The sequence below is a fragment of the Scheffersomyces xylosifermentans genome, assembly GCF_036884685.1.
Source record: "Scheffersomyces xylosifermentans strain CBS 12540 chromosome Unknown RJT20scaffold_7, whole genome shotgun sequence".
Lineage (NCBI taxonomy): Eukaryota > Fungi > Ascomycota > Pichiomycetes > Serinales > Debaryomycetaceae > Scheffersomyces > Scheffersomyces xylosifermentans.
The window spans coordinates 1,070,785-1,095,844 of record NW_027042945.1 but is presented as its reverse complement, the minus strand read 5'-3'; the positions used below and the strand labels follow the sequence as shown (position 1 = coordinate 1,095,844).

The 25,060-nt window shown below is 40.5% G+C and overlaps 7 protein-coding genes across 7 annotated transcripts; 2 read left to right on the top strand and 5 right to left on the bottom strand. All coding sequences in view use genetic code 12, as the record gives it.

The window, feature by feature from the left end:
• Positions 1-64: 64 nt before the first annotated feature.
• On the bottom strand, positions 65-1,079 carry GSP1 (Ran GTPase). The gene has a single exon (XM_064917806.1). The coding sequence runs from the start codon at positions 981-983 to the stop codon at positions 339-341; it is 645 nt and encodes a 214-aa protein (XP_064772627.1). The 5' UTR covers positions 984-1,079; the 3' UTR covers positions 65-338.
• Positions 1,080-8,043: 6,964 nt separating this feature from the next.
• RJT20DRAFT_59290 (uncharacterized protein) lies at positions 8,044-13,167 on the top strand. The gene has a single exon (XM_064920888.1). It carries the CDS (start codon positions 8,488-8,490, stop codon positions 12,940-12,942), a length of 4,455 nt encoding a protein of 1,484 aa, XP_064772626.1. The 5' UTR covers positions 8,044-8,487; the 3' UTR covers positions 12,943-13,167.
• RJT20DRAFT_59291 (WW domain-containing protein) lies at positions 13,168-14,134 on the bottom strand. The gene has a single exon (XM_064920889.1). The coding sequence runs from the start codon at positions 13,924-13,926 to the stop codon at positions 13,393-13,395; it is 534 nt and encodes a 177-aa protein (XP_064772625.1). The 5' UTR covers positions 13,927-14,134; the 3' UTR covers positions 13,168-13,392.
• A 349-nt stretch (positions 14,135-14,483) lies between these two features.
• AVT1 (Avt1p) lies at positions 14,484-16,604 on the bottom strand. Its single transcript, XM_064917805.1, has one exon. The coding sequence runs from the start codon at positions 16,360-16,362 to the stop codon at positions 14,722-14,724; it is 1,641 nt and encodes a 546-aa protein (XP_064772624.1). The 5' UTR covers positions 16,363-16,604; the 3' UTR covers positions 14,484-14,721.
• Positions 16,605-19,366: 2,762 nt separating this feature from the next.
• Positions 19,367-20,423, top strand: EFH1 (KilA-N domain-containing transcriptional regulator EFH1; the record flags this gene model as incomplete). The annotated part of the gene is made up of 1 exon (XM_064918973.1): positions 19,367-20,423. One exon carries the CDS (start codon positions 19,367-19,369, stop codon positions 20,414-20,416), a length of 1,050 nt encoding a protein of 349 aa, XP_064772623.1. The 3' UTR covers positions 20,417-20,423.
• Positions 20,424-20,563: 140 nt separating this feature from the next.
• Positions 20,564-22,250, bottom strand: RJT20DRAFT_130678 (uncharacterized protein). Its single transcript, XM_064917804.1, has one exon. It carries the CDS (start codon positions 21,995-21,997, stop codon positions 20,570-20,572), a length of 1,428 nt encoding a protein of 475 aa, XP_064772622.1. The 5' UTR covers positions 21,998-22,250; the 3' UTR covers positions 20,564-20,569.
• A 228-nt stretch (positions 22,251-22,478) lies between these two features.
• RJT20DRAFT_130677 (RTA1 domain-containing protein) lies at positions 22,479-24,283 on the bottom strand. Its single transcript, XM_064917803.1, has one exon. The coding sequence runs from the start codon at positions 24,104-24,106 to the stop codon at positions 22,748-22,750; it is 1,359 nt and encodes a 452-aa protein (XP_064772621.1). The 5' UTR covers positions 24,107-24,283; the 3' UTR covers positions 22,479-22,747.
• Positions 24,284-25,060: the final 777 nt, after the last annotated feature.

Sequence of the window (25,060 nt, the reverse complement as noted above, 5' to 3'; positions counted from 1 at the left end):
ATTGCTTACTATTATAGCCAATTGCTTACTCTTATTATTCCCACCCAATACACCACCCTACAGCTTCTATAAAAGGCAGCTATATATTCTTCTCCTAAACAACACTATATAACTATATAATTTTTAAATGTGATTGGCAACAAATTCCACTAATATTTATCAACTAATTCTTTCTGCTGCCCATGATCTAGAAAATGTAACAAGAATGACAATTCTAAACGGCTCTGAAAAATACGGACAACTTGCTACGACAACAAAACCATCATCGATAGCATCATCAATTACCGCATTACAGCAGCCGTACTATAATACCAGGACTAACCAATTGTGTAAATTGCTTACAAGTCGGCATCATCCTCATCAGGCAATGGCAAGGCAGTGGCTTGTTCCATTTCCTGTTGGTACTTTTGCATCAAGTCAGCATCGACTTGGACCTCAGGAGGAGCCAAGGCTGGGGAGGCAACAAACTCTAATTGTGGGTTACCAACCAACTTTCTGGCCAACCACAAGAATGGCTTCTCGAAGTTGTAGTTGGACTTGGCTGAGATATCGTAGTATTGCAAGTTCTTCTTTCTGTGGAAGGTGATGGTCTTGGCCTTGACCTTTCTTTCCTTGACATCGACCTTGTTACCACAAAGCACGATTGGGATGTTTTCACAGACTCTGACCAAGTCTCTGTGCCAGTTTGGAACGTTCTTGTAGGTGATTCTGGAGGTGACGTCGAACATGATGATACCACATTGACCGTTGATGTAGTAACCATCTCTTAAACCACCGAACTTCTCTTGTCCAGCGGTGTCCCATACGTCGAACTTCAACTCACCGAAGTTGGTGTGGAATCCCAAAGGATGGACCTCGACACCCAAGGTGGCAATGTACTTCTTCTCGAACTCACCGGTTAAATGTCTCTTGACGAAAGTGGTCTTACCGGTACCACCGTCTCCGACAAGGACTAATTTGAAAGTTGGAACTTCTTGGGCCATGATGTGCTAGATACGTGCTGATTGTACTTGGATGCTACGCGAGTAGAGCGAGACAACGATATAGGGATCAACAATAGAAACACAAACAACAAGATGATTACTCCGTCGATGTCTCCTTTTTGTTTTTATTTGTTCAGCAGAGATCGAATTTTCAGAATAAAAATTTTGTAGATGGGGTCACGTGGAAGGGGGTGGTTTTTGATGATGGCGTTGCGGTATGGGTGTTATGGTGGGAGAGTGGTGGTGGGAGAGGAGAGTGTAGTATGGAAGAGTATGGAAGGAGAGTATAGTAGTAGTGTGGTGATAAGGAGTGAGGGTATAGTAGGAGAGTGTAGTATGGAGGAGAGTGTGGTAATGAGGTATAGCAGGAGAGTGCAGTATTAATGAAGTATAGTCGGAGAGTATGAATAAAGTACAGTAGTGAGTTGCAATGAGTAATATCAATGAAGTATAGTAGGAGAGTATAAAAAAAATGTAGGAAAGCTGCAATGGGTATTAATTGCTGCAAGAGCAGTATTAATGATGTACAGTATAGAAAGGCATAATAAGAGAAACCAAGCAGGAACCCGAGTGACAGGGAAAAATAAAGACACAGAAAACCAAAGAACAAAGAACAAAGAACTTTACAAAGATGTAGCAACTCGAAGAAAATAAGCACCCCAAAGAGAGGAAGGAAGAGCGAAGACTGAAGGTATGCCTTTTGAGTGCACTATGATGGTGATGGTGAGTGTCGTAGGAGTTTCGTAGGAGTCAGTTGTATATAAGAGTTTGTGCCTTGCAAGAGGTGCAACTGATTATGTTGCAAATGAAAGTTTAAGTTTTAGGTTTGTGACAGGGATTGAAAGCCATAAAAGGTTCACAATGATAAAAAAATGTTAGAGAAGATTGACAGAAGGGTTGGTACGTGGGATCATCGTCGACTACTTACATTTGGGGTTGCCAATGAGGCACTGATACAGTGTTTCCATAAATTATTCAAATTAGAGGCCAGAATTGATTCATATCAAACCCCAATAAAGTTCATACTACCCTTCAAGCAAATTAGTATTGAGAGCTACATATTGTAGGTTTGAATTATTTCTTGTGATTAGTATGAATCAATTCGAGTTGCAAGTATGAATAAAAAATAAAAGCACTGTAAAATTGAAGACATGTTCTTATTTTGGCGGTGACAGTGTGTTCGTTACCCGAGCCAGCTCTATCATATCATATAGTAGTAAAGATCGCCATGTACTTCTGTGGGCCACCAATTCATAAATGGTAATGTAGTACTACAGTAACTTTATTCCATAGCAAATGTCGTCCATATATGAGACTCATCATTTACCAATTCTGGCGTAAATGAATTAAATATCCTTATTTAACCCTCTCTTTGTGGGTCGTTTCTTTGCTGCTTATTTGCTCTACTTAGAAATAACCCTTTAATTTCCTCCACATCTCCCCCAACTACCATTGCTCTTTCTGATTGCTCTCACCAAGAAGACAAAGAGGATGCAAAAAAGCAAGAAGTCGTAACGTTTCTGAGCTCCTGCAGAAGCATGACATGACGGAACAATACAATCATATTGTGGTATGGATGTTGGTATCATAGTGATGAGCGATGATGGAATTTGAGATCCTACATTTTGAAGGTGGGGCAGGTAATGGAGAGGACAGAGAACAATGGTGCGAGATGGATGAGGCCTTACAAGAGTTGGCGTAGCTATGGAAAATATCCGTGTATCTGTGGGTATCGAATTGAAGTCTACTGGAGTAGAGTAAAGAAACAGGAGAAACAGGATAGCTGTGCAAATGGAAGGAATTCCTATAAATAAGCTTTATTCATCTCAGGTAAGTACATCTAACACATTTTTCTCAACTGAAATCTTCAGTGTGGTTATTCCTAATTCTTCGGCTACACTTCCATGGCTGACAATAGCTTTCAAATACAGGAATTATCACAACCGAAAGCTTATGGATTTCTGTTTGCAAGCGAAGTCTAAAGAGGCAATCATCCACACGACAGTTGTTTCGTACTCTTAAAGTAGAGGCATACGTGCGGTGGCATTTGATCTTTCATACCTGTTAAATACGGCGAATCATAAGAATGCGTCAACCATTTAACCAGCTTTAATCAATATCAACATCAACGAGTCAGTGTAGACGAGCTAAATTTCTTCTAAACAACCCAAATGCAAATAACACTCTATCATACTGTAACATCGTCAAACTCTCTGATCTTCTGGTACGTGCATTAAAATAAGTTGGAAAGGGGCTTAATGAACTCTCATCAACGGTCAAATTGTTGTCGAAGACTACATTTAAGGAACTTACAATCTTTTGATTTGTGGGAGTCCCCCTCTCCCCAGCAACTTACAGTGATATTTTATTCAGCTTGTTACCACTTTCCTAAAATGTGTAGAACCGAACCACCACATAAATGAAGCAATTAATAAGGATGCAAATTTATAAAAATCATACTTAAAAAATTATATACTGTAAGTTTTGATGCAAAAGTAGAGAACAGGGCATTTAGTTGCTGAAAAGCCCAATATGACTGCCGTTCACACAAGTCTTTGTGGCTTATTATCGCCATCGAACAAAGGCGATATTCGTACCAGGAGCACACCTTCGTCATAAATTTCAGCGAGAGTGCTCTGATGTAAGGTCGTAAAGATGCATGATAGAGAACATGTGGAGTTATAAAGTACTGTTGGCAGAGATAAAGTCATTTCCCGAACTTGCCTGAAATAGAGCCAGGCCCATAAGAAAAGATATGCAATATCATTCGGAGATAGTTCTATTAATGAATCTTTGTCAACGTGGAAGAACACCTGAACAATGGACAATATTGTTTCATGATCAGAGATCTCCAATCAAGCGGGGCGCAACTCTACAATCTGTAATTCAAATTTTCTGAATCAGGCTTATCATCCATAAAAATTTTCTTGAAACTCTCTGATAATCAAAGGATTGTTTTCTTGGTATGTCATCAGGTCATGACTTATAGGTCCTGATGCGTCCTCTACTCAACGAAGGGAAGGGTACTGTTCCTACAGAATCAGATGGCTGGTTACATATCGCAAAACTCAAAGCTAAATGCCTTATATTTTTGACAACACGTCTATTTTTGCCCATTCGATAATTTAGAGTTTACGAGATGAAAGTTTCCAGAATGAAACGCTATGGCGACCTTGGTGGAACCATCGATGCAGTTTAGACCTGGTTCAACTTTACTATGTCGAGTAACGGGAAGACCCTCATATGCGATAGAATAGCGACACCGGATACCTTACTATTGGAATCCGCAGTAACGGGTGTGATCGGACCACATCCTGGAACAGATTGGCGATGAATTTCCCAAGCCAAGGAAATTCTGGTCTTGTATCCACAGTAAGGTGGAGAGCATCGAGCCATATGATTCTAATATCTTCCTTCTATTGCATATTTGAAAAATAAAGATCTTAGTTGATACAGATGAGCCAGTTTCAGAGCATCGAAACTGAGATTTCCATGCATTGAATAACAATAGACGGCTGAATTGAGAAACTACAAAAAATATCAGTAACGTCCTTTATTACACTGATGAGATCACACCTCTTCAATTATTCGTGTTCTTTTTCAATTAGAAGTGCCGTGCGCTTTCGGAACTGGTGATTTCGTTGCAATATAGAGAATAGCATAAGGATACCCCTGTTATTACAATTATCCTGCGTTCGCTTGGAAATCACACTGTCACAAATCCGCAAGCTAAGTTTGCTCTGGAAACGAATCATCAGGGTCCATCCATCCCACAACCTGTAGATCCTCCCTCAAGACATGAAATTCTTTGCACAGACATTGCCTAGTTCGGTAAAGTAGTCACAGTTGCAGGACGGCCCAATTCCAGGAACCCAAATAGGAACAGGAACAAGAAAAAGCGGTATTTTGCAGGTTAAATATTGGGTGATGACTGGAATATGAGTTTACCAGGAGAGGTTATGGGCTACATGGAGAAGGACGGGTGCTCACATAAGGTTGGGAGACCGACTGAGGTTCATTTGGTATTCCCAGGAACTTGTCGCACGGAATAGGGAGCAAACATGTTCGGGCACCTTTTGATTGGTTCAGGCTTGATTGTCCGTTAGGCTTACCAAGCGATTACCGCATGCGGAAAATGAAGATATGTAGGTCGAGATTGAGAACACCTAATAGAACAATCGATCAGCAGGTCGCGATCGTTCTATTGTAGGGGGAAGGGATAGAGATACTCGACGTAGCAACTAGTTATGCGACACCAATTTTGTCAAAAGTTGAAGCACAAACAGTTGATATTTGCAGGTGTATTCTATTGTGACGCAAATCGTGCTGCTTTTAGTTTGTTTAGTTAGACATCCATCAAATATAACAAACAGGCCAGGAACCACTATGAAATATGCATAGGTAGTGAGGTTTTTATTCATCGAGCTGTGTTAGGTGGAGTCAAAAAAACCACAGGGAAAATTCGTAAGCGTTCCAAAGCCTGAAAAGCAAAGAACGACTACCAAATGGTCGTATAATCTATAATGAGTTACCTTGCAAGCGTTTGGGGCGAAAAATGGCCCCTCGCAGAAGCATGATTGCTGAATAGTGTAGAACGTATACCGAAACTGGATAAAAAATTGGACAGCGCTACCAACCAACCGACGCGTTACAAACAAGTAGCAGCCCAGCATGCGGGCTCCATATTTTTGAATATTTTTAAACAAATTTTACAGGTTACACAAATTAAACTTTTTAGAGAATTCCAGACACCAAGGGATTCTGTGGGTCTACCAGCTCGACTTTTGCGTGTTCATCCAAAAGATATGGTAGTATGCAATGATCTTGGCTCCTGGTATGCTTCGGACGTTTAATTCGATATATCGCCCCAGTCTTATTGCGACGTGTAATGGCCCCATTCAATTTACAGGCCGTTAGAATGTGCACGGCTCCAGCTAGTCGATATTTTCAAAGCCGCATTTTTTTCCCTCTTTCGTAGTGGTTATAATCTAGGTAGGTGTTTGGCCTGCAATTTATTTTTTGAAGTTCTAGATTATTTTTTGCTCCATTTTTTCCTTCTTCCGCAGGTTTATTAACCATAAACTGCTGGCCCAAGGAACTTGGTTCGTGCAAATCATTGTAGACATAGCTTGGACTGTTTACATGTACAGCATGGTTTAGTACAACTTGCACCCCTCGCAGTATACGTCGCCAATACCACCAGATCACAATCTGCAGCTTTCCTCGAGTGGTCCGACTTGAAACCGTTTCAGGGCCCCCCCCCTCGTGGTCAAAAACCACCACGTAATCTTAAACCGTTGTCGTAAATTGAGCTTATTTTTCGCCAGCAACCTTCTAGATGTTCCCACTAATTACCTCCACACCCATACCACTATAATCACGTCTAACAGCAGCGTGGTATCGGCTCCTCGGTGGAATCAATTCTCCGCGTAAATGCCTGATTTTTTACCACCTGTTCTATTTCACCTCTTTCTTAGTTGGTTACTTCAGCACGATGTCCCGACCTCGTTCTTGTTTATGTGCTCACTATTTCCCTACCGACACCCTGAACATATCCCACATACCAGCCCGTCGTGAACTGGAATTTTTTTTCTGGCGTCGTGCTATTTTTAATCTCCCTTATTATTGATTATTTTTATTTTTATTAATATTAATTAATAATATTAATATTAATTATTTTTTATTAATTTTAATATTCTTATTAATATTATTTGTATTATTCTCCTCCTCCCACTTTACGTAGTCTTAGTTTCATTGTTGTGGTCGATATTTTTCTCCTCTACCATTACGCATACGCTTACGCTTACTACTCCCGCTTCTTGTACCACCTCTTCCTGCCAAAGGGCTTCCTCCCCACCATCCCTTTGATCCACTACGGAGAGTCCCTACAACTGGGTCACACCCTCTGGTTCGAATTGATCCCATATTGTTCCCATGACTTTTAAGTCTTGTCCTTGACCGTCACCACCCCATCTCGCTGACTCCCCCCCCCCCCCCGCTCCCGTTCTGCCATCCCATTCTCGTCGCTTCCTGGTCGCTCCAGTTCACGCCCCACTTCTGCTGCCAACCTCTCCTTGTGACTACCACTGCTTTGTGTTTCGCCCACATCGATTATTATTCTCTTTTTCTCTCGCTGTACTTGGTCTTTCCTCTACCGCAAAGTGTCATTCTGTCTCCGTCATTGTCTCGCAGTTTCTCATTCATTCACTCGCTCCCTCACCATTCTCCGTCCCAATTCTTTGATTTTCTCACGGAATCTCTCCTCACACAACATATCTGTCACGGTAACACACACAAATGTACAACACACACACACACACTCTCTCTCTCTCTGTCATTCTCATTCTCATTCTCTCACTCTCTCTCACAATCTCCCACTCTCACACCCTCGCTCTCTCTCAATCTCTCCCTGTACACCGCCAATTTCTAATAATCCCGTTTCCCACCACCGTCTCTGCGTGCTGCAACTGGCAAATTCCTTTTTCCTGTGCCCATTAAAATAAATTTACTGACAAAAATCCTCCTCCAAACGAAGCGAAATCTGAGACTTGGAGAAATTCGCCAACTGGGAATTTTCGTACGTTTAAGTTGTTCTTTTTGAAAGAAAACTGCTAGTTTGACGTCTTACCATCGTTGTTTCAGCTTTTCACCGCGTGCTTCGTCTCCCACTACTCGCTTCCAGGGTGCTCCCCCAATCTAGAGCCACGCCCATTCGTACGACGTCGTTGGCACTGAAAACAGCTGTTTCACACGCCGTGCATTCTCTGTGTTAGCAAAGATTTCACACGAGCTACATTCAACAACTGCCACTACAGCTTCTCCCCTGTCGTTCAGATTATCTCCACGAGTCTGACTACTACTCCATCTGCTACCACCACAGTAATAGTACCATCAACCGGTGCGACGTTCTTTTAGGGCCCTTTGTTACTGTCGCTTGAACCCACTCTGTACGTGTCAAGTAGTCATTATCCTATAACCCAATAGTTATCCACAGTACTCGTTACCTCGTTATCCAAAAGGAACCAACTACCATCCGAAACTGCTCCTATTGACCAACAAAGACAAGTTCCTCGTTGTTCTTTCCAAAAAAGCTGGAAATTTCACGTCACTTAACCGTCAAAAAAACCAGATTTCATCATACTCTCCTAAAACCCGTCGTTTCAGACAGATAATAGTGCTACAACTACACAACAAGAATATTCCACTACAATACCACTTGAAAGTGGATCATATCCTTGAATATTAATTACACTTTACCTTCCAATCCACAAATTGTTGCACGTTTCGTTAGCATTCACTACTTAAGCTAACGACACACAAAAATTCTGAACGTTCCCCAAAGCAGCCAACACAACTTATACTTCATTAGCCAAGTTTACTGCCAACTTCAGAAGCTCTTATACTACTTAGTGTATCAGTTACCACTCCACAATCCACGCTCATACATAACGGTACCATATTTACCGAGCCTGTGCCGACATTTACTACCACCATTTTCACTACAATGTACCCTCAAAAGATATATTATCAGGAGCAGCTCCAATACGCTAGTTCGCCTCATCCCTCGAGTCAGAACCAATATCCACCGAAGCACTACCCACCGCATCTCCAGCTCCATCATCAGGCAGCTTTGAATGCGTCGTCGACGCCCCAGGTGGCCCAGCAACAACCTCCACTCACACCTCTTGACCTCAACTATTCACATCTGATGATTCCACTGAATCTCTTGATAAATTCGCCCTACTTCCCATCTCCAACTACTATGCACTTTCCAGGTTACAGTGTTGTACCAGGAAGTCCGGTAGTAGGACATAATGGGCATATGGGAGGACGGAATGTTATTCATCATAATGTGCACAATAATAGTCACAGCAACATCTCAACTATAAATCAACACCAAGATCAACATCACCAGCATCACCATATTGCTAGCAGCACTATTTCTGGACATTCTAACCATAGCTCATTCAGTGGACATAGAACTCATTCTATTCAAGGGAATAATGGTCATAGTTTGAATACCCGTTCGCCATACTTAACGCATCTTAACAACACTTCCTCGTCAGCTTCATCTTCCAATTCATTACTCAACCATAATCTTGATCAGCTCAACCTCTCAAGGACTATAATACTCAAGAATCTTTCTCCATCGTTGACACTCAATGATCTCCTTAATGAAATTGAGTATGGTCCTATTGAGTACTGTAAGATGTTTGCTAAGGCCACGCCAAAATCGGTGCTTGCACGCGACCCAAACTATCCACGTGAAACAAAGGTGTGTTATATTTCATTCATTAACAGCAAGATATCTATCCTTTTCCATTTGAAGTACTTGAAAAATGCACATAACATGGCTTCCTTGAAAGCCAAACTTCATGACTCCAAGCATTTAAAAATACAACTCAATGATACAGCTTCATTGAGTTCAAATGGGGGAAATGGAATTCTCCAATCAAATGGCACTGTCCTGGCTGCTAACAACCAAGACTTCATTAAATTGAAGACTTTGAACTACATTTTGGAGTACAGTGCTACGAGATGTTTACAAATACGCTTCCTGATCAAGGTAAAGCCTGAAGCGGCAGGAATTTCAGAGGAGCAACGTTTGGAACACATCAAATTGTTCATTAATAACCAATGTTTGAAGTTTGGTGACGTCGAGGACTTCATTATAGTATTGAACGAAGAAGACGCTACGGAGGATAAACAGGAAGTTACTGAAAGCGAGAAAATTAAACCTGCTGAAGATAAGGTTGCAGGTATAGCCAATGGCGAAGTACCTGTATCCGACGATGCCACCATTGACGATCAAAAAGAGGACAATGAAATCTCTAAGGTGGAAGCTCAGGATACATTAGAATCTGCATCCACCACCACAGCTCAAGGTTCGCGTATTCCGGGTTCAGTAGTTGTCCATTTCACTTCTATTGATGCTGCTATCAAAACCTATGAGTCGTACCTTCGTCGTATTCAGCACGATATCCAACGTTTGATCAACAATAAGGAAGGTGTCACGAAGAAGCGGTCATCTCGTGATGTGAATGAGGTGAATGTCAAATATGATATAAAATTCAGTAACGTGGCGTTCCACAAGGATAGATGTGACAGAACAGTGATAGAGCCACAACAGAGCCCTGAGTCTGCTTCGAAGAAACGTACAAAGGGATTGAGTTCATTGAACCAATCTCCAAATAGCAGCACTATATCTATTCCTTTGACTAGACAACATATCCAGCAATTCAACAATATTCCAGAGGAAGATATCTTGTTAGATGGAAAAAAGAAAACAACACACCTTGAGAATGGTATAGACTCATCTTCTATATTGGACTCCTCAGGAATAGAGGGATTGAATGATCCATTGGATGTATCTACTCCTTTTAATGAAACTAGTTCTCTTGAAGAGTCTGCCGCAAAGGTAGTTATTAACTCTGTTGATGACATTGTTGTTGGCAGCACTGCTATTACGACCGCAAAGTCAGTGGCATCAGAACCCATCACGACCATCGACCACGAACTCTCTCATAGTAGTGAGGCTCTCACCTTGAACCCTCTTTCGAGCAGTCAGAACAACAGAATGGGTGGAAATCACACATCCACTGCTGAGAACAACCTAACAGCCAGCTTGATTGATCCATTAAGCGCAGAATCTAGTGTGATAGACGATCCTCCACTCTCGATAAGCTCAGGAGAGTCCCCTCTTCCACCACTCAACGAGGCAGCAAAGAACCTGAATCTTGACAATGACTCCAACAACAGCGCAGACCTTTCTGCTGCTAACGAAGAATATGATCAATATGAAGACAATGTCAGTTATGACTCATATGATCCTCGCATGTTGATCAACCGTTCTCGCAACTATACCCTGGCCTCTCTTTTAAGTCAGAATTCCGGATATTCTCCAGCACCACGTTACCAGCAACTCCCAGCTGGATTCATGCCAGGAATGGTTCCAATGATGGCACCAATGAGCGGAATGGCCACTCCTGTTCATCCTGGAATGGGTACACCAGTTGCTTCTTCTTTTCAGTTAAATCAAATGAATCAGATGAATCAAATGTCACAAATGAATGGACAAATGTCACAGATGAACGATCCATTCAATGCAGGTAATAGAACGATCTACTTGGGAAACCTTCACTCTAATACAACGATCGAGGAAATTGCCAATAATGTGCGTGCTGGTGGACTTGTTGAATCCATTAATTACCACCCAGAGAAGAAAGTCTGTTTTATCACGTTCGTGGACCCTAATGTTGCTCTCAAATTCTACTTGAACCATCAGGTTCTTCATCAATTGATTATTCATGGCTACGATGTTACTGTAGGTTGGGCTAAGCAACATTCTGGCCCAGTAAGCAGAGAGATTTCGCTTGCCGTGACAGCTGGTGCTTCAAGAAATGTCTATATCGGAATTAAACTTGTGAAGGACGCTCTCAGCGGCGAACCTCAGGTAAATAACAGCAGCAACAAGCCTAGATTGCCACATGAGTTGATTTTACGTGAGGACTTTTCGCACTTTGGTGAACTTGAGCAAATCAACTTTTACCATAACAAAGATTGTGGTTTCTTGAACTTCCTTCACATTGTCGATGCCATTAGATTAGTTGAAATCTTTGATAGTGAACCCAAGAGTGCAATTGCAAAGCTTAGAAAACAATTCAAACACGAAAATGTTGCAGAAGTCGAGGCTTTCTATAATAAGTACAAGCCGTTTAAGATTTCATTTGCAAAGGATAGATGTGGAAATCAACCAAAATTTTCATTCAAAAAGAAGACAAATGGAAGTTCTGGACTGACATACCAGCAGTATCAACAGCAATTACATGGCAACTTGAAGAAGAGAAATGGAAGAAAGTACAGTAGAGACAATCAGCATGAGGACTACGATGAAGAAACGAGAATGAACGAAACTGATGCCTTCATGACGGAGACTATTAATGAGGAAGCCGCAATGGTGTTCGGAATCATAAGCAACTCAGAAAAAAATGAGAAAGACAGAGAAGAAAGTGCAGAACGCGAAGAAAGTGAGAAGAACGAGGCTATAGAAAAGAAGCCAGAGAACGAGGTAACTGAAGAACCAGGAAGCTCTGTCGAGCCATTGAAGGAAAACCAGATTGTAGATGAGTTGGATAATGAAACGGAAAGTGATGATGATGATGTTTCAATAATTATTGGATCAGATGACACCACCTCGACGACTGCTCATAATTCTAACAAAGAATTTTCGAAGAAGTTGAGAAATAACTCAAGTGCAAGCAACCAAGCAGCAGCTAATAGTCTGAGCCACCAACAAAGCCAGAAGGCCATAAATGGTAATTCAAATCCATCTAACGGCAATTCCAACGGTCGCCGTATATATAAACATGGCCAGTCTGAGTCACTGATTGGTCTTAAGAAGTCATCTCGCAACTCCTCGAACATCTCTCTCAATCTGAACTATTCCAGCAAGTATGCATACTCTCAACACCAGCATCAACATCAGCACCAGCATGCGTATAAGTATGCTGCTTCGTCTGGTATGAATTCTCCCTATGTTGGTGTTCAACAGCAGCAAGTCTACTACTTCCAGCAGCCGCCAATGCCGCAAAGGAACGGAAACAGACCCTCTCCACTCTATGCTCCAAACAACGGATATAATGGTAGCTTCTTCCCTCCTCAACCTATTCCAATCATGGCTACCCCTCAACAGTACTACCAGGCTCCTCCCCAACCACACCAGCACCAGCAGCAACGTTTCCAGTCGGTTTCAGTTCCATCTCTTCAGCACAAATCAAGTGCTTACTCCACATCGGGATCTCAAGTAATGGCTCAGTATTTAGCCAAATCTCAGCACGACAACTTGGTGTATGCTGCCAATATCCTCACGAACGATGTAGAGTTAGAAGACGATCCCGATTATGATGATTTCGTTTATTCCAGAAGAACAAGCGTGAGTTCTAGAAAATCAAGAAGGTAAAACCATAAAAGATGAGAGTGCACAATTTAAAAGACACTAAAACAATCAAAAGTGTTTGTATTTAATAGTTGTTTTAATTATAAGAATGTTGTATCCAGAGTAGGATAAAAGCAAAACACAAAAATAGAAGATAGCAACCAATCTTCTAGCGGCCAAAGCCACTGCTGTTATATTATACTATATCTATTTTACCATCCAGGGTTTTTTTTGTTTTTGTTTGTATTAATAGAAAGCAGGGCTTTCATAATATATGATTGTATATACAATGAGTTTCTTGTATGAATAAAGCGAGGGGAATATAGTGTATAATAGTTATATCAGGGAACCAAAGCATCCTAATAATCTTCCATGTACTGCCCAGCAGTGCAATGAAATAAAGCCCATGGAAGCTAGCCTTATTTATAATACACAAGTACTGTTAATCCAAGATGAAACAAGTAGTACTTTCCCCTACCAGCTCTTCCTGCTCTTCGTTCTTCTTCCTTTCTTTTCATCTCTCCTTGAAGATGTTGTGCTGTACGTGTATGTTACTGAATCTGCAACAAATACAGAACCATTTCCTTGTCCCGATGTATTTTGAGCTGCAGAAGCAGCAGCTGCTAGCATAGTGGAAGCAAATGTTGTTGCCCAATCATTCATGGGAGAGCCCTGGTGAGTGTTATATGTATTATAAGAAGACCCTCGGCGATTAGACTGTTGTCTTGAAGAAGCACCTTCCAGGTAGATTTCTTCCTCGGCATACTCCGGAGGGGGTAATTCGTCGGCATCACTTTCAATCGGAGCGGTTTCAAAAGTTGTCCCTGTGGGAGGTTCCCATTGGGATTTCTTCATGTTCAAATTGGTGTAAAACCAAGCGTTGTGCTTCTTGTCAAACAGTGCTTCCCAGCCCTTTGGAACAGAGGGAGCAATGCTCCCGCCCAATTCAGGAAGTTCTGGAGAAGAAGACTTCTTCTCACGCTTAATTGTAAACCCGAAAATACCCATTGATCAAAAAGGCAGTCCTTATACTTCAAACTTACTACAAGATCACTAGATCAATTTGGCAAAGTAATTACTTTGCTGCTATTACGTACTTCAAATTATCATATATTTGAGTATATGACTCCGCTCAAAGAAATAAGTTAATTCTAGCTATTACTACCAACTTACTTTGTAGTAGATCCTGGCATCTAAACTTCTATACTAATCAACCCCAAGAAGTACTAAGTATCTATTGATTACCCTTTCTATGGAAAATTAAGGTTTCATAAGAAAGTCATTCACATATCTATATGTGGTAGCGCCGTTTTATATAGTGGGTGGAATGGTGATATATGGAACGACTACTCCTAAGATTTCGTTAAAGGAGTTGAATGTTTCTTCCAAGTTTGTATTTGGAGACTAAAAATTCTCCCTGAAAGGTCCACCTTTTATGCATACCAAAAAGTAGTACTTCTTATGGCTCTTGTATTCCAATAAGTGTAATTGTTGCACCCAAAATAAGCCAAAGGATAAGCCATAAAGAGATAATGCACTTCCGCTATCAGTAGCACGTGACTTATAAGGGCTAAGAGTATTAGCTATTATTCCGTCTACTACTACAATAGAAACGGAATGTTCAATTAGCATTAAATTGTATTACCTGCTAGCAAGATCGCTCTTCCACGTTTTCAAAATATTAATTTATTAAATGCTTTATTGTTAGTCTAAAGAAATATGTACATTGTTATCATTTGATGACAGTTTGGGTGCAAAATGGAGGCCCACTATAGCAGGAGGTTCAATGTGTCCCCATAGAATTCAGATATTCACATCCATTGTAATCGATGCATACGTTCCTAGCACCGAGCCGGCGATGCCAAATGCAATTCCCGCTACCAAAGCAGCCTTGTGAACACGACTTAATTCGTCCTTGAAGAAATGCAAGTAGAACAAAAAGGGTAATACGAGACACAAAGTGAAACAAATTGCAGCCCCAACAAACGACACCAACTTTCCGAAAGAGTTGAACAACAACGAGACGGTAAACAAGAAACCGCAATAGAAGAAGCGGCATACAATTCTTGTGTAGTAATATGGATCCTCTTGTTTGTGAAAGCTGCTGCCACTTCCGGACTTGGAAAGTCTCCTGTGAGTGTTCAACCCCAATAATTGTTCATATACAGTTACAATTGGCTTGGTCAATAACGGCAATTTTGAAACAGGAACAAGCCCCATGAAAGTACAGATGAGTGGGTTGACCCAGGAAGGATAGTTTGGGTTCGACATGAGATTCTTGATGATGGAATCTTCGCAAGAGAGGCCGTACATCAAAAAGCCTATTATTCCAATGAAGTAATCAAATAGGAATGTAATGGCAAATGAAACATTGCAACAATGGGAGAATTTCTTTGGATGTCTCATGTCTCTGTAAAGCTCCGGAAACACAGGGTGGCCACCCCAAGGAGCCATGAATATACCCAAACTGAGAAGTACGTGTTCTGCCTTACTTGGCCACAAATTGGTTGCAGCTGGCATTATAAGAGAGCCGGGAGAAGAATCTACCAAAACTCCACAGATTATTATAATAACGATAATGGCAACAGTACAAAGAATACCCACCAAACTCAAAAGTGAGAGTATCGAAAGAGGTAACAACGACAAAACGAATGCGATGGATATTATGCATGCTTTGAAATATGTATGTGGAATATTTGGCAACAATAATGCAAATGAGTCTGTGAACAATAATGTCAAAGAAAGTGAAGCCATGATTAAATCCAAAGTGAACATACAAGTAACTAAAATAGCTACCGATTGGCCTCCATACAAATGGGCAATATCACCATATGTATTCAATTCGGGATGCTTACGAAGTATTCTACCCAAGTACTTGGCGGTGGCATCTGTCAACGCTGAACTCACAATAAGCAAGATGGAACCCAAGATCCAACCGGTAAGCTTAAACCCGAATGGAAGTGTAAGCATCGCTATTCCCAACAAGGTATTTATGGAGTTGAAAACTGTTTGTGGACCAGTCGAGTTTGCCGAAAACCTTGAACCCGACGCTATGGAGCTCATGGATAACTTTCTGGTTGAAGTTGACGACAGTTGAAGCAAGGGAGATTCTTCCGTCGAAGAATTGGGGAATTGAAAGGTCCTAATATGGTTATATCCTGTTGGGGTGAAACCTTCCAATTCGTCATCTTCTTCCTCTCCAATTGCTACTTCATCGATATCCGCAGGTCTTAAGAAAGGAGATGTGTTTGGAGACATCTCATCATTAAGTCTCATTTCACTTTCTGTTTGCTCAAGAAGCGTGGAACCTACATAGCTTTGAGCTCTTGAGTACGAAGAAGCAAAATTATTAATCGAGTTTGGTCCTCCGATATCGAGGATCGACTTTCGTCTGGCACTATGGCCATTTGAAGGTCCCGTAGGCAATTCTGGTGGATATGACATCGTCCCAGAAATTGAATATCTGTTCACGAGATAGTCAATGAAAGTCGGAAACTATTAATGACTAAAATACCTAGAAAAATCCCAAGGTGGATTCCAAATATGCAACAGTTCCTTGCCAATTGAACTAACTACTTGTTCAATGTCACTTTTCAACTATAACCTGATCTCTACTCTCTATAAGAATAGCTAAACTTCTACTCTTCTGACTCAAAAAAGTTTATCAAGTGACTTGTTTGTTGATGACGTAAGCCGTTTGCTAAGCCAATCAAAAAAAGGTACGCTAACCGAAGGCAGAATGAGAGACAGTAGTTAAGAAGAGGAGGAAAAGGGGCTCAATTAACACCACCTGAGGTTGAGAAGGAGGAATTTTAGATATTCGGAGGTAACCTCATCGAGCTCCCGAGCGTCATTCAAATCACCAAAACCCACCAATTTTCATCCCACCTTCGTTCAACCACAATTACCTAGTCCATCTCATCAATTCAGTCCAGCCTCACCTAAATGTGTTAGAATAATATAAATTGTCTGCAGTCGGTGTATTGCCAATTTTCGGTGCTGTAGCTCATCTAAAAATTCCTTCTTTTGCATTTGGAACAATTTACGAGGTTTGTTCACGTGATATGTGTAGCAGAGTGGGGTGGGTAAGAGGGTTAGAAGGTATTAGTGAGGAGCTGGAGACTGGGTGGGTGTAGGAAGGAACCATTAGAGAAGAGGTTGGGATAATCTTTTCTAAGGAGATGTGTAGCTAAGGCGGAATAAATTGCATGTTGGAGAAGTTTTGATCTTCTAACTTCATTTTAATGAAGTCGACGCAATTCTCGAACAAGCTGGAAAATCGGTAAAATATATTGGTTCCATGGACCCGTCGATCGTTATCCACAGTACTCACTTGAATTTTCTTCCAGAAGCACGAAAAGATTGGATTATGTGGGGATAGAGTTCAGGAAGGTCCAATTAATACTTCCTTTAAGGTATTCGGATAAATGGGATCCGCGTATTATGGAAGGTGGTGACACGATAAGGTAAGGGACACATCACAGGCGGTGATCTAGGCCACCTTCCACACTTTTATTTTTGATAAAGTTGTTTTGCTAACAGAGGCTAAATTATTTTGGAAACCCGTCACACAAAGGATGCACAGGCCATGTCACTCAAATTTTTAAATGGACTATTGTTCCAGAACAGCGCTGATAACTCAGCTATTCAAGCATCTGAAAGATATTCTGATTATTTCAGCGGAAGAGACACGAGACTTGAAGCCTATGGAGTACTTAGCTAACCCACAAGCGTATATCTCGTATATATTTGGATCCATCACGACACTTCAAATATATGCTAATGCATTGAAAAGTGGGTTGGGGTGAGTTCCTGTTTATTTCACTCTTATCGCTTGAAGACAATCTCGTGGCGCCTACATATCAAACGTGTTCTACACTGACATATCAATACCAAAACTTCACTGAATGCAAATGGCGGCCTTGAAACCCAGTTTTCTCCTCTTGTCTTGATGGATGACTTTTGAGCTATTGTTTAAATGAGAGGCGTCATTCAAAATGCAGCCTACATATCTACTTTTCTGAAGCTCACTATAGAAGGTAGCATTTAAGCTTGAATAATGTAAATTCTATAGTTTACATTGCATCTTACTTTAACGACATATGTGGATCAAACCATCATATCTGTCGTGCGTTTTCAACATACTTGCGATGTTTAGCCGACAACATATACGAGAGTAATCTGGCTTGATCTCGAACTTAAGGGTGCATCATCGTTTTAACCTATCTCCACGTACCATTGTGGGCATAGTTGGTGTTCTTCTTTAAGTTTCATATTAAAATAAATAACCCTGAACAAATGATCTGTTGCATAGTGTTGTTTGGGTGCAACAAAAAACGCTGCAAAAAACAGTACTCTAACGCGACTTGCTGCAGAAATTGCTTGATTCGGAAGACCCGCCACTAAGTGCTACCAAGGAATATAACCTGATTTAACGGAAGGGAGACAGAATCGTCAGCACTTTCATACGTAGAAGCTGTACATTCAGATAAGCGACAATGAGTACCTATACCTTTTGTTAATAAACTAGTTTGTGACGATTTACAAGAAGAAATACGTCGAGGGTTCGAGTGCGTAGATTTGTTGCAAAATTAGGAAACCATAATTATGTTGCCTCAAGACTATATTTCGACCTTCTAAATGGAGTTCCACGCATCCCAAAGTTTCCAAACTAATTTTTAGCACAGTTCCAGGCAATTGCTTCTGTTGTCAATCATTCCAAATCGTTTGCTACATAATCTTGCATAAACTTGCTTATTCTTCTGATAACTTTAGGCTTTTTAGAAATATTTTTTGAATCATGTTGCCTCTTTTGATGGCCTACTATAGGCAAATCCACTGGGCTCAAAGTGCCATATACGTAAATGGAAACCAATGGCAACCCTCGTTAAAGTTAAACTGTCACATTCAATAATTCTCGGCCATTGGAGAAAGTCTCCTGGCAATATTTGGCAATTATGATAAAAATTTATTACCCTCCATGTTTGGAGTTTCATTAATGCTCGTATTTGTCTAAAGGTCTTGGAATTCACACTTCCTATGTAGCACAAAGAAAATTCCAGACCCTTCGAGTTCTCAAAACCTTGATGCCATATACCCCTTTCTGTAAATAGAAAAACTCGAATCATATTTCTTCAATAAGTCCGTTTGTTGCAATACTGTGTGATGAAAATTTCACTTGCAGTAATCACATAAATTGATACTGTTGTACAGATTACAAATATTATTTAACTAATACTGTGAATGACAAGTAGGCCTCTTGCTTGAAGTATATAAGTTTCGTCAAGGTTACCCATATTTATGAGAATTTAAATTAAGTAGACCAAAGGTATTCAATTTTTTGCCTACTCTTGCACTTTCTTTAAATTTGTTTCTGAGAAATTTTATGGTACCTAAGAGATCCACTATTAATAAGATTTCTTTAGTATTCCATTTGATGAGTTATATTATGTCAACGCCTCTCCATACAAGCCTATACGGTCAAGATCTTTCGGGGGGTTCAAGCACTGAACAATCCGTTTCCAGTCAGACAAGTAGTCATATTTTCCAACAAATCCCAATTTCATATCAACATTCTGGGCCAAAGAGCTTCTTATCTTCAGAGCCAACCCCAATGCAACCATACCAATCCATTCCACCATCGGAGTACTACACTGGAAGTGATTACAACGGTTTGAATGCTACAATAAGCCCATCATTTCCTGTTACGAGTCTTTCAACGTCTGTTGAATCACTGAGTCAACAGGAACAGTTGAATCAGCTTCATGGCTTTCAATCGCACTCTTTAACTCAGCAACAAGTACAACTTCAACAAATGCCTCCATTTGCGAATCCTACAATGATGTACCAACAACAACCTCAGCTGTTTTCACATCCACAGCAGCACACTTATAAAGTTCAATCAAATCATCTTGTCGTACCTACTTCATTAATCTCCAAACCCCATAAACATAACTTATCAAATTCAACTACTTCGACTGGATCATTGTCCTCAGGTCTGAAGTCCACTCACTCCAGACATTCTTCTGAAAGTACGATTCTTGATTACCCCGATGTGGTCAAGCCAAAAATTGCTACGACATATTGGGAAGATGAAAATACGATTTGTTATCAAGTGCATGGTGGAAAACACTTGGTTTCAAGGAGGGAGGACAATAACTATATCAACGGTACAAAATTGCTCAACGTAGTGAACATGACTAGAGGCAAAAGAGATGGTATTCTCAAGACAGAGAAAACACGCACTGTGGTTAAGGTTGGATCTATGCCCCTCAAAGGTGTTTGGATCCCTTTTGATCGTGCTTACGAAATAGCACGCAATGAGGGCGTCGATGAACTATTATATCCTCTTTTTGTCAAAGATTTGAAAACATATTACGAAACTAAGGGTTATAAGTTAAAAATGTCAGCAGATGGAAAGGCCTACTCCCCTGACAGTAGTCCTTTAGAGTCAGATTTGACTATCATTGGGGATACTGAAGAAAAATCGACATCGTGAACAGTCCAAAACAGTTCTAAAGGTTTTCTTCTTCCCAGGCAAATCCTGTCCAAATCGCCTATATTTTATAAACTCTTCACTTTCCTGTTTGTATTTCTTTAAATAAATTGTATAATTATAAATATATATCCACACTATGTAGTGTATTCCGGCCTAGCAATCTTCAAAATCGTCCTCTTCGAAGTGAACTAATGTTCCTCTAACCTTTTGCTGTTCCTCAATAGTCTCATAGAGTCCTTTAAAGGTTCCCTTACCAAAGCCATTGTGGTGGTGTCTTTGGATTATTTCAATGAAGAGAGTAGGTCTATCGTGCAATGGCTTAGTAAAGATTTGCAATAAGTAGTTACATCTTTTGGTTTTCTTATTTCTTGTACTTAAATCATAATCCACCAAGACATTTAATTGTTTAATGGTGGAAAAGTCCTCGTACAAGGTGACATCGTCATGTTCTAACCTTTCCTGAAGTGACTTGTAATATTTGTCAGAAGCAGAATTAAATTCAATCCCCCTTGCCAACAATGCACTTACAGTACCAATGATATCATTCGTTTTCAAGGCTATGTGTTGAACACCGGGTCCACCATTAAAATCATGAAACTCCTCTATTTGGCCCCTAAACTTCCCTTTAACGGGTTCATTGATAGGCATCTTGATTTTTCCATTTGCAGACGCCATGACGATTGATCTTAGAGCGGTAACATCGGTTGAAATATCCTTCTCATCTGCTGACCAGTACTTATGAAAGCCAAACATGCAAGCATATAGTTCAGCATGATCCATCATTTGATTCCAAGAATAGTTCTCTACGCAATGATCAATGCTTGCAAAGTTAACTTTGGGCAACGACTGCAACTGCTTGGTAAATTTGTCGTTCAATTCCACAATTGGCTTTGAGTAGTTAGGCAAGTATGGCCCTTTGTAGTCAAGTACTTGAATAAGGGTATGTTGGATGTCAGTCTTTGGAATAGTGATTGTAGCTAACTTGACTGAACCATTCGTATCCTTCATAAGTTTAGGTAACCTGATAATTCCAGCTCCGGCGCTAACTGCTTTACCAAATGCAGCATCAACATCTTCAACTAAGAATGAAATATCCATAACACCTTCACTGTGCGTTTTGAGAAACTTTTGTATCAAGGTACATTCCATGATGTCGTTATAGACTGTTTCGGAGTTATTGACGATATTCAAGATGAAATTATTGTAGTCATTCACAGAATTCTTGAACGCTCTGGAGCTGATAATCTTATTGTAGATCTTCCTTCTGAAATTCTGTGGGTTAGAAGTACTGGTGAGACTTTCAATCCTGTTATTAACAAAGTCAAATACAAGGTCATCGGTGGTAACTTTGAAGTCACTCAAATATCTCAGAGAGCTGAGTTCATGAAACCTCTCCAAATCTTTCTGGAAATAAGGAAACTTTAGAACGTTGTCATCTTCTACCGTCTCCAATGTGTTAACAATTTCAAGTACAATATCTCCATTCTTTATGACATGGGATCCGACTAACCTGGAATCGTTTTCCAATCCCTTATAGGCAACTTCTTCAAATCCCATTGAGAGCTGTAAGTACTTAGACATTTGCTTGGCGTTTGAACTGCAAATCTTGAGAGAATGGAATCCCAAAAATCCATCACTTGGGTACTTAGTGTTCACATAGCCACCTAAGAATAACTCATCTGTGGTCGGTTCAATGATTGGATCAGAATCATGGGGAAAGAAAGGTAATTCATAAAGGAAAAAATCTTCAGCGGCAATCAATTTAGGAACTTCATCATCTGTACTGGACACGAAAGATTCAGAAGAATGCAGCTTTTTATAGAAAGATTCAAATGACCTCTCAACGGTATATAGCATTATCTCTGTAGCAAATAACTAGCGATCCACAATTCGGAAGAGTTCAATATAATACTAACTTTTTGTAAAATTGCTTCCAGTTTTTTATATTTGTACACTTTGCACCCATAACCTTGACACAAAACCGCGCTTTTGCACCCATCCGATATTTAGGTGTACGCGCTAGACTACCGGAGCTGCTATATTAACTTTATATTTTCTAAGCCTTATATTTAACCAAAGCAGCCTATTGTTAGGGCAAAAAATAAGGTTCTATATTATTGTAAAATTTTAGCCTAGTACATAATGTAAGCTTAGTAAAGCTTATTAAGTCCCTGTAATGGATGTCAAAACTCGAAGACTTAGACCACTTATAACCACTTTGTATGTAGTTGACTGGCTTCGCTCGTTATAACGAATGGTAATAAATCTACATATTATATCGAAATTCATGTATATTATGAAGTGTCACTGTAACCCATGAGGGATTGAAGTCTAACTAGTGTCTCTATCACTGGACTGCTGCACCTCTTCAGATGGTTGGGCAGAATCGTTTTCATCCTTCTCCTCCTTTTGGTCTTCCAAGTCAGAATCTTTCTCATCTTGATTCTTCTTGATGTGAGCCAATCTAACGACATTGTCTGTTCCAATAGCCCACACTGGGTGGAATGGTATGAAAATAAGTGCACAGATAGCAATCATTAAAGCATCTAAGACCATCAAGTACACTTCATGACTAATCAAGTAACCACTAAAACCTTGGGCTAATTCAACAACTCTGTAAACACATCTGATGTATATAGCAACTACAGCACCAGTAATGGCCAAAGGGAACCAAGGAAAGAGTTTGCGCTCACGAATAGTTTGAAATTTAATGTTGTAGTGCTTCTCTAAATGCTGTGCTCTATATTCTCTGACCTCCTTAGCATTGAAAAGCAACTTGAAGAAGTTCTTGATTGATTTTTTAGCCAAAGGTGAGTCCGTTGGTTCTGCATTGGCGTTTTTAAAGTAGATTCTTTGAAGAAATTCGAACCAGAAGACTAAGAAGACAGTCATGGCCACAACCTGGAAAACAATACCAGCAATCATAGTGTGTGTACCAGGTGCTGTGTCTGTATGGTTCTTAGAAGCAATCGAGGCAGAACCTCCACCTCCGGCTTGAATAAGCAATGAGAGGACATCACAAGCAATAAACAAGTAAGAATACCACATTGGCTTCAAGATGGAATATTGCCTTCCATGTATAACAACCACCTGAGCGAACAAAAAGTAGATACCACCCATAAGGAACGCAGGAGCAATTGTCAAAGACACGTATTGCAACAAGTAAAAGTTGATATTTGTGTCATCACTAAAGGAAAGCACTCTTCCCAAAAATCCGGCAAACTCTAAACCCAAACCCGCACAAAAGGTGATGTTAAACCAATGGTATCTTGACTTCCACACCATTCCTAATACGTAGAAAAAGCAGATAGTAAATACTACCAAGTATATTATATTAGCGGGACGACTGAGAACGTAGCCATACAAGTTCTGATCCCATTCCAAGGCCTTCAAGTTAAGGGTGGCATTGAAGATCGCTTCAGTGGCCTTTGCCTTAACGGAACTGTCAGTGGCGGTCGCAAGGACTTCCTCAGCTCCGATGATGGTTAAAGATGCCTCCGCGCCTCTAATTGTCTCGGACAACTGTCTCAAGTTGATGTAGTTGGTTTCCGTCTTAGCTCTGTCTACCACCGAAGTGACTACACTGAGTAACGATGCAGCATGAGTAGGGTCGATGGAGCTCAATGTCGTCTTGGTGGGTATAGACGACGGAGTCCACGACGACATTTGGGCGATTTGTGGGATGGACATGATGTACAGCAGGTTATTTTGAACGAGGCTTACAGTTCCAAATACTCTATTTGCTCTGTATTGGATGCTATCTCTTGATCACCTACGATTGTTCTCCAGAAGAAGTCTGGTATAAAAAGATAACAGGATTCATGAAAACTTTATACTGGCTTAACTATGGAGTGCGGTTCTCGTAAAAATAATGGGGCACAATGGTGGTGATTAGGTAAGATGTGTTGACGTGAATGGGTGAGAAAATAACAGAATTTTAGTATGTATAATAATAATAATAATAATAATAATAATAATAATAATAATAATAATAATAATAATAACAATGGAATTAGTAGTGAGAGTGATGGATGATGGAATGATGTACTGATGGAATAATGAAGATAGCGAAGAATTGGGGGAGTTGTGAGAGTGTTGGATATCCATAGAAAAATAGACCCCTTATCGATACGGGAGTAGGATTCCGTAGTCGTACGTTTGTATGTATCTTTCTGTAATATTACATGGGTTTAAGAGCTACAGTACTACTGTGGTTAGCCGTGGCTGTAGTTCCACGAATTTTTGGTCCATCCGCTCTCCGTACGGAGATGTTTCTGGTTAACTCCTTATTTTCGTAAATGCCAGCGGACACAGAAAAACTACCCTAATGGCCTAGTAAAAGCTCGACGTACTTGGCTAGGGAGGCACAGCCTTGGAGATGTCGAAGAGATTTTTCTTAGCATATAGGATTCGGAAGATATAACTGCATTAAATTTCTCGCCTCAACAGCCGATCCGGACTATTTATAGTAGGATTTGCGCTTGGATTGTGGTTCTATGCGGATGTTTGCGGCTCACAACAAACCCGAGATTTGCTAGAATACAATGGACGGCACGTAGCGAATCGACCTAAAACGGTTGGATGTTCGCTAGATAATGCGCTTCTGGAACGTGGTGGCGATGGAGATAACAAGAAGTGGATTAG